General features: G+C 26.0%; 2 protein-coding genes across 6 annotated transcripts in view; one reads left to right on the forward strand and one right to left on the reverse strand.

Moving 5' to 3' along the window:
• The window catches only part of LOC127282628 (Kv channel-interacting protein 2-like), a 44179-nt gene that overhangs the window by 22711 nt on the left and 1783 nt on the right, over positions 1–19685 (reverse strand). Inside the window, exons 1-3 of one of the 4 annotated variants that reach the window (XM_051306995.1) lie at positions 9491–9617; positions 7499–7944; positions 7021–7038 (exon numbers count right to left, since the gene is read on the reverse strand). The exons of 2 other annotated variants lie outside the window; for them this stretch is intronic. In XM_051306995.1, coding sequence (XP_051162952.1) covers positions 7021–7038; positions 7499–7526 — 46 coding nt within the window. In that variant the 5' untranslated portion in view covers positions 7527–7944; positions 9491–9617. Of the gene's footprint in view, positions 1–7020; positions 7039–7498; positions 7945–9490; positions 9618–19685 lie in introns of those variants that run through there. One more of the 4 variants, XM_051306996.1, reaches the window with a different exon arrangement.
• Positions 9888–19128, forward strand: LOC127282626 (putative uncharacterized protein DDB_G0271606). 2 transcript variants are annotated; one of them, XM_051306991.1, is made up of 5 exons: positions 9888–10047; positions 10221–10448; positions 14542–15679; positions 18234–18500; positions 18573–19128. In XM_051306991.1, the coding sequence occupies exons 1-5, from the start codon at positions 9967–9969 to the stop codon at positions 18698–18700; spliced, it is 1842 nt and encodes a 613-aa protein (XP_051162948.1). In that variant the 5' UTR covers positions 9888–9966; the 3' UTR covers positions 18701–19128. The 2 variants fall into 2 exon arrangements, with proteins under 2 accessions (XP_051162948.1, XP_051162947.1); XM_051306990.1 differs by having other exon boundaries at positions 18234–19128.

Genomic DNA, 19685 nt, shown 5'->3' on the forward strand with positions numbered 1-19685 from the left:
ATAATTCTATAATAAAATATTATCAAGAAAATTTATTTCGAATATTTCAAAATCGAACTAATTGTAAGACAAATTTTCAAAATTTTATTTAAATAGGACAAATTTCTAAAAAAAAAAAAAAAAATTCTTAAAGTTCCATTTTTATAATTTTTTTTTAACGCTGATTTAAGCAATTTATTCGGATTTAAAATTTTTTCAATAATTTTTAGTTTTTATAGTAAAAAAATTTCAGTCAATACTTAATCAAGTTTTACAGATTTTTAAATACAAATTTTTTTTAAAAATAGTAATAATATTGAAAGGAGTTAAAGTTGAAATTTTTAGACATTATTAAATTTCAAAAGATTTTGTTAATTTTCAAACAATAATTAAAAATTTTATAGAACTAAAAATAATTTATTAAATTTTTTTAGATAATATTTTTGAAAAGTTAATGGAATTTTCAAAGATTTACAATTTAGATTTTTGAAATTAATTGAAATTCAAGTGATTTTTAATTTAAAATTTTTGATGATTTCTGTTACTAAAAAAATGTATTAGAAATTGCAGACAAAAATACAATAATTTTGAAAACTTTTTAAGTGAAAAATGGTTTCAGATAATTGAATTTTCGAAGAATATTATAAAATTCATTAAGAAAAAAATTGGATTTCATAAGAGTTACGGCGAGTGCACCAATTATGGCGCGTTCATAAAAAATAACTATTATTACTATTATATTTGTAAGAACTACAAGTTCTGATCTTTTTTATATTTAACTAAATTGTTCAAGTATCGATCTATTAAGATTTTATATCAATCTTTCAAATATTAATGTCATGCGCAAAATCACTTTACTTTTGAACCAATAGGAAACTTAAGAAATGTCATATGATACATTAACGCATAAGTTGCTGTGAGGTTAGTTCGATGGTCGCATCCATGCGGTTAATATCTATCGATTTTAATTCTTGTTCTAATCCAAATATATCAAGTTTAATGAATCACGTTTTACTTTATTCGAATACCCTCTTATCATTCTAAGAGGTTATGGGCCCAGACACATACGTGTGTGAGGGAAAAGAACTTTCGTTTCTTTAAGTGTAAAGTGAAAACCGCGTGTGGTCAAAATGAACGGTGGAAATTTTTCGAGGATTGAACTCCTCAGCAAACATAATTTTGACACATGGAAACTTCAAATGCAGGCGATTTTAATAAAAGCCGATCTTTGGGATTACGCGAGTGGAACCTCAGTGAAACCTGAAAGAGGTGAGGACGAAGCAACCAGAGCGGCTGAACAAGCATGGATCAAGGGCGACCAAAAGGCGAAGTCGGATATCATTCTCTCGATCTCTTCGAGTGAGCTGAAACAAATAAAAAACTGCTCGACATCTAGAGAAATGTGGCTTAGATTGGAGGAAATCTACCAATCTAAAGGTCCGGCGAGGAAGGCTACGCTGCTAAAAAGGCTCACAGTACAAAAGATGGCGGAGGGAAGTGACGTCAGAGATCATTTGAATCAATTTTTCGACACGGTCGATAAATTAGCGGATATGGAGATTGAAATCAATCCAGATCTACTGACGGTAATGTTGCTATATAGTCTCCCGGGAAGCTACGAGAATTTCAGGTGCGCCATTGAGTCGAGGGATAATTTACCGACTCCCGAAATCATGCGAACGAAGATAATAGAAGAAACTGATGCACGAAAAAGCAGTCGACAAGCCGAAAATTCAGACGCCATGGTGGTAAACAAATACACTGGACATAAACGCGATCAAGTGAATACGAAAGTGAACAACAATAATAAAAGTGAACAAAAACCTCGATTTAAATTTCAGTGTCACATATGCAAGAACTTTGGACACAAGAAGTCAGAATGTCGATTCAACCGAAATAATAGTAGTCAATCAGCTAAAACCGCGGAAGATCTTTGTTTAAATGTGACAAGTGTTTCAGATCCCGAACAGTGTAGGAATTGGTGTTTGGACAGCGGAGCGTCTAGTCATTTTTGTAACGAGAAAAGTATTTTTCAAGAAATTACGGACTCTAATCGCGGAGTGTTAAATTTGGCAAACAACTCTACATCGGAAACTCTCGGAAAAGGAATTGTGAAGTTTACGGCCAATGTGAATGGTGATTTAAAGTGTATTTCGCTCGCGAATACGTCACACGCTCCCGATTTAAGAACTAATTTATTGTCAGTGTCTAAAATCACGGATCAAGGATTCAGTGTTGTGTTCAACAATAAATGCGCAAAAATTCTCGATACAGAAGGTGACATTAAACTTTGTGCGAACAGAATAGGCAATTTGTATTACGTAAAGGAAGCTCGGGAAAGTGTTTGTGCGGTTTCAAATTCAAAAGTGTGTAAAACTACGATCGAGATTTTACACAGACGATTCGGACACGCGAATTTAAAAGACATTCGTGAAGCTGTTAGAAAAGGTGCAGTGACAGGTGTGGAACTCGAAAAAACTGAAACTGTCTTCGACTGTGAAATTTGCCTTAAAGGAAAAATGACAAGAACCCCATTCCCTAAGGAGTCTAACCGCGAATCTGATATTCTACAAATAATTCACACGGACGTGTGGGGCCCGATCAAATCAACCTCACTCGGTGGAGCGAAGTATTACATCGAATTTATCGACGATTACTCCAAGTACTGTGAAATAAGATTCCTGAAGTCAAAAGCGGAAGTGTTCGAAACGACTAAAGAATATGTGGCCTTGGTAGAAAGACAGAAAGGCAAAAGTGTCAAAACCATTCAATCGGACAATGGGCGTGAGTACGTCAACACGAAATTTGACAATTATCTGAAACAAAAAGGAATCTCGAGAAGGCTAACGGTACCACACAACCCAGAGCAGAACGGGACTGCTGAACGAAAAAATAGGACACTCTTGGACACAGCAAGATGCATGTTGATGGATGCAAAGTTACCAAATCATTTTTGGGCGGAAGCGGTAAACACTGCCAATTATGTGAGAAATCGACTACCTGCAAAAAGTCTGAACGGTAAAACCCCATACGAGGCGTGGACGGGGACTGTGCCGGATGTGTCAAATTTGAGAATCTTCGGAACTAAAGTTTATTATTTGGATCGAGATCCCGGAAGAAGCAAACTTGACCAGCGAGGCCACGAAGGAGTGTTCCTAGGATACTCGGAAGAATCAAAGGCGTTCCGAGTCTGGTCAACTGAAAAACGAAAAGTAATTGTGAGCCGGGATGTGAAGTTTCTTGAGGACACAAAAATTCAACACGAGTCTGCGGACGAGGATAAAACAAATATCTCATCAAAAGGCAACAAAGATGAAACCGAACGTCGTTTTACAACATTGGAACACGAAACAACACCGAATGATAACATCGAAACAAGTGACTACGAAAATGAAGACGATTGGCACTCTATCGAAGAAGACTTTCGTGGATTCAATGATAACACTGTAACCGATCCTGTGATACAAGAAGAACAGCAACCCGAAAGAGACGTTAACATCGAAACCGAAGACGAGATGAGAAAATCAACACCAGGGGAAGACAAAAAGAAGCCAGGACGACCAAAAGGAAGCAAATCCAACGTCAGACCTCCAAATGACAAGCCGAGAACCGGAACGAGAAGCGGATTGAGAAGTAGTGCTCATTTGGAGAAAAATCAACCCGCAAGTGCCGAAGGAGATAGTGTGATGGAAGTCGAAGATCAAACCTTCCTTTCTGAAATATCAATAAATGAAGCTTTGAGGGGAAGAGATTCTGACGAGTGGCACGTTGCTATTGCTGCTGAAATGAAATCACTCATTAAGAAGAAGACTTGGATTCTAACAGAACGTCCGAAGGAAGGCTCCAAGGTCATAGGAAGTCGAATGATTCTGCGAAACAAGGTAAATCCAGATGGCACAATAGAAAGAAGAAAAGCACGGTTAATAGCCCAGGGCTTTAGCCAGCAACCTGGAATACACTTCAACGAGACATTCGCTCCAGTAGCTCGTTTCAGCACAATCCGACTGATGGCATCTCTCGCTGCGAAGCTTGATTTGAAAATTAAGCAATTCGACATTGAATCAGCGTACCTCAACGGAAAATTGGAAGAAGAAATCATGATGGAACCCCCAAAACATTTCAAAGACTATCTGCAATACGTGATCGACAACGAAGGTGATAGTGAAATAGGGAGGACAGCAAAGAAAATGCTAAATGATTTCAACTCTGGAGATAAAGTGTGTCTTTTAAAGAAATCGTTGTACGGCCTGAAACAGGCTGGAAGGACCTGGTACAAGAAATTAGACGGAGTTTTGAGGAAGTTCAACGCTAATCCGACGAAAGGAGATCCTTGTTTGTTTCAATCGGGAAAAGGTGAAGACTTGTTGCTGGTTGTTGTCTACGTGGATGACATTTTGGTGGCCGCTAAAAAGGAAAAGCGAATTAATGATTTCAAAAGAATGTTGTCCTCTGAGTTCGAAACTAAGGACCTAGGCGATGCAAAATACTGCTTGGGCGTGGAATTTACTCAAACGAAAAATGAGGTGACAATGTGCCAACAAGGATACATTCACGAACTGCTCGAGCGATTCGAAATGACCGAATGCAATCCGGTCAGTACGCCAATGGACCTCGGAACTAAACTAAAGAAAAATGACAACGTAAATGACGATGATCGAAAGCTCCCCTATCGAGAATTAGTGGGTGCTCTTACATATCTGTCTGTGACGACCCGTCCCGATATTTCCTACACGATCAGTAAACTTGGTCAATTTAACAATTGCTACGGAACTGAGCATTGGAAGGCCGCAAAGCGAGTACTTCGGTACCTTAAGGGAACAGCTGACGTGGGAATCCGTTTCAAGAAGCAACCCGGACCAATTGAAGGATTCGTGGATGCAGACTGGGGTGGCTGCATTGAGGACCGGAAGTCTCAATCTGGATATGTGTTCATGCTGGGAGGTGGACCTATTTCTTGGGACTCACGTAAACAAAAAACTGTGGCTCTATCGACGACAGAAGCCGAGTATATGGCGATGGCTGAATGCGTGAAGGAAGCCATATACCTTCAACGACTTGTCCAGGAACTAGGATTTGCTGATCTCGGTGATTTGACAGTATGGTGTGACAACAGAAGTTGTCTCTCGTTGGCGGAAAACCCGACATTTCACGCGAGAACCAAACACATAGACATTCGCCACCATTTCATTCGTGAAGTGATAAATAAGAAACTTTTTTCAGTAAAGTATATCCCAAGTGAGAAGCAAGTAGCTGATTTTCTTACCAAGGGACTCTGTAAAGCAAAAATGTTATTCTGTGCAACATCAGCTGGCTTGCAACAACTTAAGTGATTTTTTTTTATTAGAGACTCTCACTTGAGGGGAAGTGTAAGAACTACAAGTTCTGATCTTTTTTATATTTAACTAAATTGTTCAAGTATCGATCTATTAAGATTTTATATCAATCTTTCAAATATTAATGTCATGCGCAAAATCACTTTACTTTTGAACCAATAGGAAACTTAAGAAATGTCATATGATACATTAACGCATAAGTTGCTGTGAGGTTAGTTCGATGGTCGCATCCATGCGGTTAATATCTATCGATTTTAATTCTTGTTCTAATCCAAATATATCAAGTTTAATGAATCACGTTTTACTTTATTCGAATACCCTCTTATCATTCTAAGAATATTTAATATAACTGTTGCCAAATAATTAAAAAAAATTATTTCAATCATTTTTTGATACAATTACTTATAAAAAATTAATAACATAAACTTTTTGTTTAATAAGTCTTAAATTGAGTTTATAAAATAGAAAAATGTCGAATTTTCTATTTCAAAGGTGTTTTGACTTGAATCGCGACGCAATTATTGCATTTACCCTAATTGAAATTATTAAATTTCAAAAAATTTTAGAAATAAATAAATTTTAGAAGCTTTTAAATTGAAATTTTCGAAAATAATTGAATTTCAAAAGATTGTGTTAAATTTCAGACAATAATTATAATAAGAGAAATTTTTCGTGATTTCTGTTGATGAAGAATTTAGTCAAAATTAAAGATAAAAATTGAACTTGAAAAAATTTTAAATTGAAAAATGTTTTCAAATAATTGAATTTTCGAAGAATATTATAAAAGTCATTAAAAATAATTGAAATTTTTGCAAATAATTAAATTTCAAGTGATTTTAAATTAAAAATTTTTGGTAATTTTATTTGCTAATTTTTAAAAAATTATAAATAATTATTAAATTTCATAAAAATTTTAATTGAGAAATAGTTTACGATAATTGAATTTAAAAAAAGAATTTCATAAAAATTATTAAAAATAATTAATTTAGTGAAGATTTTTATTTAAAAATTTGTTAAATAATAATTGAAATAAAGAAGATCTAAACAAGATCTGCATTGTATACTAAAAAAAACGTATTTTGTTGAAAGATTTTGTAAAAAAAATGTAAAAAAAATGTCGAAAAAGTCGCATTTTATTAAAATAAACCAAAAAAAGTCGGAAAAAGTCATATAATCCGAGGCCTGAAATTGATTAAATATTATTAATAGTTTTTAAAATTATGAAAAATTCCCTTTGACCATTACAAAAAAATTTGATAAATATAAAAAAAAAATAAAAATAAATCAATTTTATTCTCTAAATTCTTTTCAATTTTCAAGTTTAAAATTCGAGAATTAAAATTGCGTGGTAATTGAATCAATTTCTATATTCAAAAGTTTTCTAAGTAAAAAAAAAATTCAAATTTTTTAATTTAACTTTGAAATTAAAAGTATATTTAAATTTCTTTTGTAAAATAAAAAAAAAATGATAAATACTTGAAAACACAAAATTTTTTGGGTTTATGATCAAAATTACTTCGAAGTTTAAAAAAAAAGAAATTGAATTTACAGTAAAAAAAAAAAGGATTCGAAACTAAACACAGAGTTTGAAAAGTTTTTTTTATGATAAAATGAATATTACTTCAAAAAATAAAATTTCAATTTTCAATGACATGCTTCCTCTATTATTACTAATTCTCATAGATATTTTTATAAATATTTAAATAACCTTTATTCTCCATCTCAACTGTAACATGACAAACAAAAGACCTAAATAAATATTTTTTTCATTTTGTTTCATGTGATTAAATTAACTGTAATTGGATATAATTAATTTTTCCCTCTAAAAGAATTTTAATAACGAGATAAAAATTTCTATCTAAAGAAAATTAATTAATCATAAAATTACTTTATCAGTTATTTGTGAGCTATTTTAATTTATATATTTTTTTTCACCTACTTCTGATTTTATATATTAAAAGCAATTTTTATTCTACTATTTCTAATTTTTCAAAAAAAAAAAAATCTTTTCTATATTTTAATTTTGTATATTATATAAAATATAGTTTTTATAATATTAATAATATATATTTTTTTTAAATCGATTGACTTTTATTTTATCGACATTGTATTTTTGGACTTAAAGCTTATTTATGTGTGTGTATATGTGTGTGTAAGCAGAGCAGCATGTATGGGATTAGACTTACTTTTCTCACGGCTTTTCCGTGCCTTCATTTTTCGAGGTGAATCTGATGGTAGTGCAATCTTGAATAAATAAATGCAAAGAGCCTAAAGGCTCTTTACTTTAATGCCTTTTGAAAATTTACCTTTCCAAAAAAAAAAAATGAAAGGGAAATTAAAAAAAAATCAGCTCAAGATCCTTGTCTCTTTGAGATAATAATTTGCCGTCAACACTTAAAGATTTGAAGAGGGATGATAACGTCCGACACTTGGCTCTCACGATGTTCCACTGAATGTTATACAAAAGCACAGGATTCTGTGCTTGCGCGCAAACTCACGTCATATATGGTTTTACTTTTCCAAACTGTAACCCCTTTATTAACGTCAATCGCATCATTTCAAATCCATTTAATTGATGATAAATAACATTTTTATAGAGGCCAACGATTTTCAAATTCATTAATAAATATATCTACAAAAAAAAGAGAAATATATAAAAATAAAATACAGAATTTTAATACAAAAAAAAAATGTTATATTATTAAATCGCAAGAACGAGAAATTTAATTAGCAGTTAAATAATAATCAATGTAATTACTTTTAGAGAGAGAGAGAGAGAGAGAGAAAAAAACTGAAGTAAAATTAATATTCAAGAAATCGAAATTTTCAGTTTTCATTTCTTTCTAATTTTTAAAATAACTTTTTTAGAGAAACAATAAAAAAATTTTAAATAAATATTATAAAGATATTTATATATACTTAATCGGGGTGATCATTAAAATTTGAGAATCAAATTCAAGGTTTCTTATACGGTTTTAAAAAAAAATTTCTCAAGGTTCTCTAAATTTATTTTACTACCCACGAAAAAAAGTAAATTCAATTGAATTACAATTAAAATTAAATTTAATTAAAAAATTGTATTAAAAAAATCAAAATTTGCTACAAAAATTTTACTACACAAAATTTTTTTTATTTAAGCGCTAAAAAAACTATTTTATTTTCATTATTTTTTTTCATCATCAAAAAAAACGTAAAAAATTTAGAAAAAATATTATTTAGTAAAATTATTCAGGTACAATTTTTTCTTTTTTTAGAATTTTAACGTCAATGAAATTCACAACGTTTTATTAACGATTAAGAATAAAATATATATTTTTCCATGTAAATAATTATAATTTTTTCTATATTTTTTTTTTTTGTGAAAAAATTTTTGCAACGTTTCTCGATCAATAAATGAAAAAAAAAAATTGTATTCTACATATTTTCATCGAGAAAAATATTTTTTATATTTAATCGTTTGGTAATTATCATAAACGTTGTAAACTTCATCGATGTATTTATTGTTTGAAAATTTTTTTCCACCTTTTCTCTCAATCAATATATTTAAAAAAAAAAAAAATTTCAAAGCAAAAAATTTTATTACCTATTTTTGTCACGAAAAATAATTTTTATTTTTAATAACATTTTTTATGAATTTAATTATAATTTTGAACTCTTCAAGGACATAAATTTTAAATAGAAAATTGTTTAAGGTTAAAAATTTAATTTATAATAAAAAATTATCTATATTATTTTGAAAAATATTGATATTCGAAAAAAAAATGCGTTATTGGAAATATTTTTGTGCTTACAGTATACGATATTTTCAATATTTAAGAATTCATTTTTGTTAATAAAAAAAAATACTTCAAAGTGAACTAAAAATCCAGTAAAATTTATTTCAAGTTTTTAAATTTATTATTAAGTTATTAATAACAATAAAGGTAAGAAAAAATTATTTACTACTATAATTTAAAAAAAAAATTAAATCTCAAAGAAAATAATTATGATTAAATACTCTAACAAATTGTTTAAATATACATGTTTATAATAAAACTATATTAAAAATACTATATTAACTATATTATTACTATAAATATATTAATGTAATAAATATAAAAATGTAAGACAAAGATATTTAAAATTTGAAAAACCCTAAATTTTCCATAAAAATATTTGATTTTAATTTCAACTCATACCTGTCACGTATATATTTATGATGAATCATCTGTTCTTCAATAAATCAGATAATTTTTTTTTTATATTACATATTCGTATAATTAAATTTTATATTGCGACTGTGAAACTTCAAACTGTGCGTAGTTCCTCAAAAATCTCCAAAAGGCTTTTTAATAAATTAAATAAACAAAGAAAGTAAAATTCGTCATGTTAATCAAATCATAGCAGATCAAATGAAAATTATTACAAAATATTAAAAAAAGATCGAGTTCAAAGAAATTTTATATTCCAAATCCACAATATTATACGAAATTTTTTATTAGAGCAGACGACAATTTTTGCGCGAGAAATTCTTTTACTCACACATACAATGATTTATATCAATATATGCCATTCACACACTAATAAAGTAATAGCCAAATTTAATTGGACATCACGCAGGTTTAGACAAAAGGTAGTTCTTGAAAAGTGTATTGATAAGAAGCATTGTTGAAATATGAACGAAGATTTTTCAAAATTGTCATATAAGGAACTACAAGCTCTTGCTGCGAAAAATAAAATTCCTGGAAATATCAAGGTAATAATTATTTACTAAAAGCATTTGTTTTCTTATAATTTTTGAGGATTGGCGCTCGCGCGTGTAAATCGAGTTCAGATTATGAGAATATTATATATCTATCTATATACTCGTGTGTAGGGAGGTATTGTCGGTAAATTGATTCATTTTTTTTTTCTATGATTTTAAAATAGAAAGAATTATTAGTTGATTTTTTGGAAGCCTTAAAGAGTGGCAACGAAGTTCAAGTGAATCGAATGTTGGACGAATTAAGGGAAAATCGCAAGCGTAAAGTAAGAAAACGTAAATTGGAAAGGCTTGAAAAAATGACTGCCGTAACCTCAACGCCAATGCACAGTCCAAATTATTCTTCGATTGATGATCGTTTCTACTCGCCACAGCATCTTTCACCGTATCGCTGGGTAAGAGAATCAATTTTTTTTTCTTTCATCACAAAAATTTTCGATTTGAGAAAAATAATTTTTTTCACAATTTTTCCCCCTAAAATGAAAGTCTTTTTTTTCAATATAGGTATAGTTCATTTTCACCTCCATTTTGATTTTTCAGATAATTTTTGACATTCTCATTTTTAGAGATGTCAAATTCAAAATTTTAGTCTTTTTGATAATTTATTTAAAAATTGGCTTCTCAAAAAAAAAAAAATAATAATAATAATAATAATTTCTATTGTGTCAATTCATTATATTTCGACGAAAGTCGTTGCTGATTAATTTTTGAAAAATTATAATACTTTACAGGAATGATTTTGAAATTATCAAAATCACGAAATGAAAAGAATTTTATTAAAAATTTAATTATTAATTGTAAAATATGAATTTAAAATACATATATGAGGTGTTAAAAACTGGGATTATACGATATTTTCGACTTTTTCTGACTTTTATTCGAAAATACGACTTGTTTCGACTTTTTTTTTATATTTAAAACAAAAAAAAAAAAAAATTACGTCTTTTTTATTATACTATGTAGATCTTCTTTAATTCAATTATTCAAAAAAAAAATTTAACTAAAATTTTTCTTTAAATTAATTATTTTTAATAATTTTAATGAAATTCTTCACAAATTCAATTATCTTAAATTATTTTTCAATTAAAAATTTTGTTCATTACATGAACACTTTGCTTCCTCTTTACGATCAGCAAAAAAATATTTGCTTCCTCGTGGAGAAAGCATTAACTTTGAAATAAACATACAAAAATAATATAATAATAATAATAATAATAATATAAACATTTGAGTACCTATAGATTTGAGAAAAATTTAAAGAATTAATGGAAGTTAAAAAATTAAAAATTCACATTTTAGCTGAAATTTCTAAAATCTAATGAAAAATAATATATAATTTATAATTATTTACAATTATATCGGTTTGTTTCAATGCAAGGAACATAATTATTTTATATTTAAACTTGAATTTAAATAAATACAAAATTTTTCAGCTAAAATGGGAATTTTTTTTTTAACTTTCATTAATTTATTAAATTTACCTCAAATGTATACTTTATATATACCAATCGATTCGTTTTCATGCAAGGGATACAATGATTTCATATATAAACTTCAATTTAAAAAATCACAAAATTTTATATTAAAAATGTGAATTTTTGATTTTTTAACTTTCATTAATTCTTTAAATTTAAATTGAAACTATACTTTATATATACTGATCGAATTGTCTTGACGTAAGGAATACGATTTTATTATATATAACCTTAAATTTTTCTATTTAAAAATTTTTTTGATTAAAAAAAATTTTGGAAAAAAGACGATAAAAATTTTTTTTTGAGGTATTTTTTAAAATCCTGTGGTCAGATTTGAGATATTAATATGATAAATGAGCCTACCAAATTTTATCTAAATTAAAACCTGTTAAAGTTATCTTCTAAACAAAAAAGGGATCCACACACACACACACGCACACATACATCCGGACAGTTGATCAGGATCTCATATAACATGTTTCTATATAGAGAAAAATTTGTTTCCGACACTTTGAAAATTTTTACAAACGAAATGACTACAAAGCTTCCTCCACGAGGAAGCAAAAATAAAATAGCCAAAAATTTCAATTTTTAAATCTTTTAAAATTTTCCATCTACAACTTTTTGAAATTTAATAATTTCACATATAGAGGTTAAGAAATAAACTGTAAATTTATTTAAAAATATTTTAACTATTTTATTACTATTTTATTAATATAAATTTATTGTAATTAAATTTTTATCTAAAATATATTTTAAATAATATTTATTTATACCCATTTTTATTAATATTCTTCGAAAATTAAATTATCTGAAAGAATTTTTAAATTAAATTTAAAATAGAATTTCTTTTTTAAATTTTTAATTAAATTCTTCAGCAACAAAAATCACCAAAAAATTTCAATTCAAAAACACTTGAATTCAATTATTTTCAAAAATTTTAATTTAAAACCTTCTAAAATTGAATTATTTCTAAAAATTTCAACTATATAACTCTTTCAAAGTTTAATTACTATTTTTAATAATTTTAATATTTCATTAAAAATTCAATTATTTAAAAAAGTTTCAAATAAAAACTCTAAAATAAAATTGTTGTCAGAATTTTTTTTTTTTTTTTTTTTTTTTTATAAATTTGTCCTACTTAAGGTAAATGTAAACAATTACGGCATGTTAAGGCCCTTCCTGAGAATTTTATTTTTCTTATTTTATCAAGTAACTTAAAATTTAAGAAAACAATTGTATTGTAAAAATTAATCAATCATTTTCAATTTTTCATTTTATATATCTGTTCAAAAATTAAATTTATATTATTTTTTAATATATTTTAAATCCTTTCAATTGTATGTAATTCCGTTTTAAAAATATTGTCATGTAACTAATTCCGTTCCAACTTGTCCATAATTGCGGCATATTCCAGGTTTTCACACATACTTATATATAAAATATCAATTTGTTTGATAATAATTATTCTTATAAGAATATTAATAACATAATCTTAAAATTAGTTTAAGATTGTGTTTAAAAGGGAATTTTTTACACAGATGTCAAATAAAATAATGTTTATTCAAATGATAACTTTTGTAATATTCAGTCATTATTTTTCTTCTTTGGTTACTCGCTTTGGTCATTAACTTGTTTTGAAATAATATTATAAATCATTAAACATATATACTTTACGGTCATCAAATAATACTAGAGGATTCAGTTTTTTTAAAACATCTTGAGCATCGTAGATGAGGATATCGTCTCTATCAAGCCAGCGCCAGTTTGTCCCACTCATTTGATTAATTTTTAATTGATATTTTTTCACATTTTGCTTGAATTATTTTCGTGACAATACCTAATAATTCTTATAAAAAACGATACTTTTAAAAATTTGCCTCTTGAAATGATAATTAATAAGTTTAAAATTAAAGAATTGTGAACAAACTCTTTTTCCATTTTACTTAAACTTAAATACGGCGTATAGCACGGAATAATGAATGTATGTATAAAATGTTTTGAACCTAATTCCGTTCGTATAATTTCTAATAAAATATTTCAAATATGGTTAATAAAATACTAGTACGCAATTACCTCATTTGTTTATTTATAATTTCATTTTTTGTTAAAAAATGTAAACACATTTAATATTCTTATTAGATTCATTAAAATAAGTATAATATAAAACAATGTAATTCCCTATTTACGTGTTTCAAACGGAATAATGTACTTCGTGTGAGAAGAGCGAACATAATTCCGTCTATTTAAAAAAGTATTTTTATATAAAGAAAACTTTTAAAAATAATTCAGCAATAGAAAATATAATTTAAATAGATCATAATTAATCAACAAATTAAAAAATAAATTAAAAAATAAACACACTTCACTTTTAATATCCTTACGAAGATCACCTTCAGTCCTAGCTGTCACTTAAAGTATATTGTATTGCACAAAGCTCAGTCGTCGACTGACTGACAAAAACTTTTATTTTCAATACATAAACAAAATAGATGCAATTAAAACACAGAATATTGATCTAATAAATAGCAAAGTTTGTGTTGCAATTTTTCACTTGTTGAAACATTTTATCAATTTCTTATTTCAATTAGTATAAAGAAATAGCACGTAATAACGTACTAGGCCGTAATTGTGTACGTTTACCTTAATTAAAATTTTAAAAATATACATCTTCGATTCGGAAATATTCGAAATAAATTTTCTTGATAATATTCGTATTGAATTATTCTTATTAAGGACTTAATAAAATGAAGAAAGTGGCTCAAATATACTTTAAATTCATTTTTTACAATAAATAATTAAATTTTTAATAAAATTATTTTGATTGATTTTAATAATTTCAAAATCATTTCTTCAAAGTATTATATTTTTCAAAAATTAGTCAGCAACAATATAATTTTTTTTTTAATAAGATTGACAAAGATTTTATTTTATTTCAATATTTATTGTACTATTGTTTTGTACTTTTTTAAAAAAAATTTAAATTAATATAATTTTATAACGTAAATTGTAGACGGTACCAGAGGAGGAAATGATAAAAAGAGAAGATCCTAATTACGAAATGTTTCGTCAATATTTAATTCAGAGAATTCAGAAAAATTATCAAAATTTCGATACAAATAATAATGACGGAGAATTGGATACGGCGGCATTAAATTTAAAAGCCGGTCCAATGGAATTTTCCACTCATCAGTCAAATGTTTTTACAAATCCAACGGAGGCAAAATCATTTTTGCCCTCGCCAATTTTTGAAACACAAGAATCTCATTCGTTAAGAAATATCAATGAGAATAATACGAATAATAATAATAATAATAATAATAATAGTTATAAACCAATGATACTACAAAAAATGTTACAAGCGCCACTTGGAACAAATTTAGGTGCAATGGCACGTCTTGAGGCAAATCGAATGTGGCCAATTGAACATTATCGTTCGTTACGCGACATTGATGATAATAATTCTGACACAATTACTGCCGATTCAGAAAGTTGTGATGAAGAGTGGAATGAACGAGAATGTTATAATATATTTGACAATAATAGACGATCACAAACAATGTTCAATGAACAAAATCAAATTCCACAAATTAATCTCGATCAAATGATGATGAATTATTTACAAAATAATTCACAAAATGGATATCAAATAAATAGTACGGGGAATTTTATTCAAGAAAATTGTCAATCTTGGATTGATAATTCATTAGATTATAGAGGTCCAATTGATTATACGGAAACGGCCGATACATCAAGAATTTATCCATCTTATTCAGTTGATGAACAAGTGAATAATTATCAATTTCAAAATGATATGAATATCACTAATTTCGGACAGAATGTCAATTCAATTGTGGAAAATAATAGTATGCAAATTCAAAATATGCATTATTATCCTTTACAACAGCAACAACAACAACAACAGCAGCAACAAATTCAACAATTTCGACCAGAATGTTATGAACAAAATCATTCGTCGGTTATTTGTAATAACAGTTCATTTAATGTAAATGTATCAAATTCATATAATCCGGTACATACACAAGATTCTTTTGGAATTTATTCACAGGATGCTGTTACAACTTCCGCCACATATTCAGGTGGGGAAAATTTTCACTATCAAAATCAAGCGGCTCAAAAGGACAGAAATAGTAAGTTTTTGAAAAGAAAATTTTCTTTTTTTTCATACGTAATCAATTTCTAGCAAAAATAATATTTTGATAAACTGCTATTAATTCAAGAGAAAGATAAATTGAATTTGAATTTTTTAAAATTTAATTCTAGAAAAAGATGAATTCAACTTGAATTTTTTCTTAAATCTTCAATTTTTCAATAATAATATTTCAATTGATTTTTATATATTAAAAAAATATAAAATAAATTATATAACTAAATTTTTGATTTACTTTGAAGTTCCAAGTCTCTTGAAAAAATCAAATTTTCAAAAATAATTATTAAAGGAAATTTTAGAATGATTTTTTTAAAATAAAAGTGATGGTTTACAAATTAAAAATTTTATTGCATAATACTAGACAAGCAAAAAAATGTTTTCAATAACACTTTTAGTGATCTACGACTTTTTCGACCTTTTTCAATTTTTACAAAATTTTTTAACGAAACACTTCTTTTTTTTTATGAAATTCAATAATTGTTTAAAATAAAAAAAAAATCAACAAATAAAATTATCAAACAAGATATTGAGCCGACAATCGAAAGACCATTAAAGTTCAAATACAATTCGAATAAAATTAAGATAACAAAAAATAGTTGTATAATATTTAAGATCTTTATATAAACAAAAATAAAATATTTCATCGATCATAAGATCGAATTCAATTATTTTAAAAAATTTTTTTATAATATTCTTCAAAAATTCAATTCTTCAAAACATTTATCAATTGAAAATTTTTGAAATTCAATTTTTGTTTATAATTTCTAATAAATTGTTCATCAATAAAAATCACCAAAAATTTCAATTAAAAATCATTTGAAATTATGAATCATCGAAAATTCAATTATTTTTAAAAAATGTTATCTAAAATAATTTGATAAATTATTTTCAATTCTGTAAAAATTAATTATTGTCTTAAATTTAACAAAATCTTTTGAAATTCAATTATTTCTAAAAATTTTAACTATAACTCTTCTCAAGTTCAATTATTTTTAATAATTTTAATATTTATTTAAAAATACAATTAATTAAAAAAAATTTTCAAATAAAAATTCTAAAATTGAATTGTTGTCAGAAATTTTATAAAAGACTACAGCAGTTAAAATTAATAGAAAATTTATTTCAAATTTAAAATCTTTTACAATTCAAGTATTTTTTAAAAATAATTTCATAATCTGTAAAACTTAATTATTGTCCAAAATTTTGTTGAACCGTTAAAACTAAAAAGTACGTCAAAATTTTAAAATCAACTTCAAAAAATTTTTAAAATGGAACTTTAATAATTTTTTTTTAAAGTAATTTGTCCTATTTAATTAGTTAACTAATTAAATTTTAAAAAAATTGACTAAAACGACTTTTTTTTAACCTTCAATTCGATCTGAGCCCTCAAGTGCTTAAATTTTCAAATAGTTCCTATTAAGATTTTTCTAATTAATTGAATTTCGAAAGATTTGAAATTGGAATTTTTGTAAATTTAAATTGCTCAAGATTTTTTTTTAAATATTTAATATAATAATTGAGTTTTAGAGAATTTTTAATTTTTCTTCTTTCAATGAAATTTTGTAGAACTTTTGTAAAAAATTTTTTAATTAATTAAATTTTCGAAGTTTATCAGTTAAATTTTTTTGTTAATGATTAAATTTTAAAAGATTTTCAATTGAAAATTTGAAAACTATTTAAAAGTAATAAAAAAAACTTTAAAGGTACAATTTTTTTTGTAAAAATTTAATTTCGATATTTAGAAATAATTGATATCTCAAAAAACTAAAATCAAAGTTTTTAATAATAAAATGAAATTTTCGGTAAATATAACTGTTTTACAAATAAATAAATTTTGTGGAAATTAAAATCAATATTTTTAATTTGGTAATTGCTTAAATAATTAAATTATCTTGAAGAAGTTTATTGAATTTTTTGAAAATGATAAATTTTGCAGATTTTCAGTTGATTTTTTTGTAAATAACAAAATTATACAGATTTAATAGAAATAAATCAATATTGAAAGAGTTGCAATTAAAAGTTTTGACTTTTTCTTATTTTCAAAAGATTTTTAATTGAAAATTTCAAAAATAATTTCAATTCATAATTTTCAATTTAAATTTTACTTTTAAAAATAATTATATATTAAATTAAAAGAATTGTAAGTAATTGAAATTTCGTAAAATTTGATTTAATAACCTTGGAATATAATTAAATTTTTAAAAAAAATTTCATTAAAACTTTTGAAAATATGTAATTTTATGTTATGTTTTTAATATGTTTTTAAGAATTTGAATTGCTCTTTATACAATGTTTGTGTAACATAATTTTCATTTGATCGAATTTTAATTTATCGCCATTTTTCGAAAATAGAATTCACATTTGATAAAAAAAAAAAAAAAAAAAAATAACAAATTTCGAAAATGTCAGTGAAAAATACAAAATATTTTCTAAAAATAAGAGAAATGTCAGGGATAATTATAATGAAAATTTTGTTTCAATTGATGTGTTTAAAAAATCTTTTCTTTTTCTTTTTCTTTTATTTTTTTTTTTAGATCCAATAGATATGTATTGGCCAAAATGGTCGGATAATAATGCAAGTGATTTACGTTTGGAAAATATATTAAATCTCAGTACGGGAGGATCAACTGATTACACAAAATTAAATCAAACTTCAAGTGTCTATTGTTTTGCACCACCATTGTCCTGTCCATTGTCAGGTTCATCAAGTTCAGAGAATGTTGAGCGTGCTGAATTCGTGACAGCGGGTCGATGTCATACATTCATTTCAAACAGTTTGGTCTACAGCGATTCAACAACAGGTATGAGAATGGCAAACTTACCTGTTAATAATGGCAAGGAAACAGAAAGTGACGAATCAAGTATTACAATAGATTACAGATCAGACGACAGTTTTCAACCTGAACCAATTCAGGAGGTTTGGATCACTGATTTCAATAATCAAGATGGCAATGAATCTAACGATTATCTCTCAACATCTTGTGAAACGATTCCCGAATAATGCGTTCAATTATTAAATAAATATATATATATATAATATTCTAGCTTTTAAAAAGCAGAAAATTTCTCTTAGGAAAAAAAAACAATGACTTCATTTTTTTTCTTTGGCATTAATATCTATTTAAAAATTTGATTTCATAATTTTTTTAAATTATGAAAGGTAATATTAACGCTAACACAATTTGTAGAATTATTACCTAAAAAAAAATGTAAAAAAAATTTCCTAATTTCATTTTGCTGTTTCAAAAAGATCGTAAAATGATAAAAACAGTGTGAAATTAAAGTAAAGCATTTGAAATGCCAAAATGTGACAAATAGAAAAGAAATATTTTTTCACATTGAGATTTCAAAAAAAGAGAAAAAAAAGTCACTCGATTGCGCGCATTTTCTATGCAATTTCTATCTAAAGAATATCATTCTTTTTTTTTTTTAAATAAAAATTAACTAATTGTAAGTAGTAGATAATAGTTTCATAGAAAAACAAAGTTACCATTGAAAATCAAAAATATTTGGTATCTCTGTTTCAATATTGATTTAAAAGTCAAATTAAAAAAGAGATTTTGATCCAAATCATTGCTTTAAAAATTTAGAATAATTTAGACACTAATCGCTTAGAATTAATTTAATTAAATTTAATTAAAACGAAAAAAAAAATGAAATTTCAAAAGTTTAAGTTATAAAAATTTCATAATTTTGAAAATGAATTTTCAAATTTTTTTAAAAGTAAAAACATTTTTTTTTTATCATTTTTGCCTATTCTTAAATAGTTTTTGTGTTCTTTAAAAGTATTATTATTTCGTGGTCTACATTTAGAATTTATTATTTATTTACATATTTTAGAAATTCAAAATTACCACTGAAATTTTAGAAATTACTATATTTAAAGAAACATTATCATTAAATAAAAATGGGCTATTACAATATGTTATGTTTAGAATCATAATCAATCTAAAATTACTTTTATTTGCAAGAAAGTTTTTTTTTTT

This window comes from Leptopilina boulardi, unplaced genomic scaffold (genome assembly GCF_019393585.1).
Source record: "Leptopilina boulardi isolate dan_hultmark-lab unplaced genomic scaffold, ZJU_Lbou_2.1 LbouV2_300, whole genome shotgun sequence".
NCBI classification, from domain to species: domain Eukaryota; kingdom Metazoa; phylum Arthropoda; class Insecta; order Hymenoptera; family Figitidae; genus Leptopilina; species Leptopilina boulardi.

What these genes read in the sequence shown, in the direction of transcription:
- LOC127282626 (XM_051306990.1), top strand. Translation starts at nt 9,967, where the DNA reads ATGAACGAAGATTTTTCAAAATTGTCATATAAGGAACTACAAGCTCTT. An exon ending in AAATTCCTGGAAATATCAAG is followed by an intron (nt 10,048 to 10,220) that starts GTAATAATTATT and finishes ATTTTAAAATAG; the next exon opens with AAAGAATTATTAGTTGATTT. An exon ending in GGCTCAAAAGGACAGAAATA is followed by an intron (nt 15,680 to 18,233) that starts GTAAGTTTTTGA and finishes TTTTTTTTTTAG; the next exon opens with ATCCAATAGATATGTATTGG.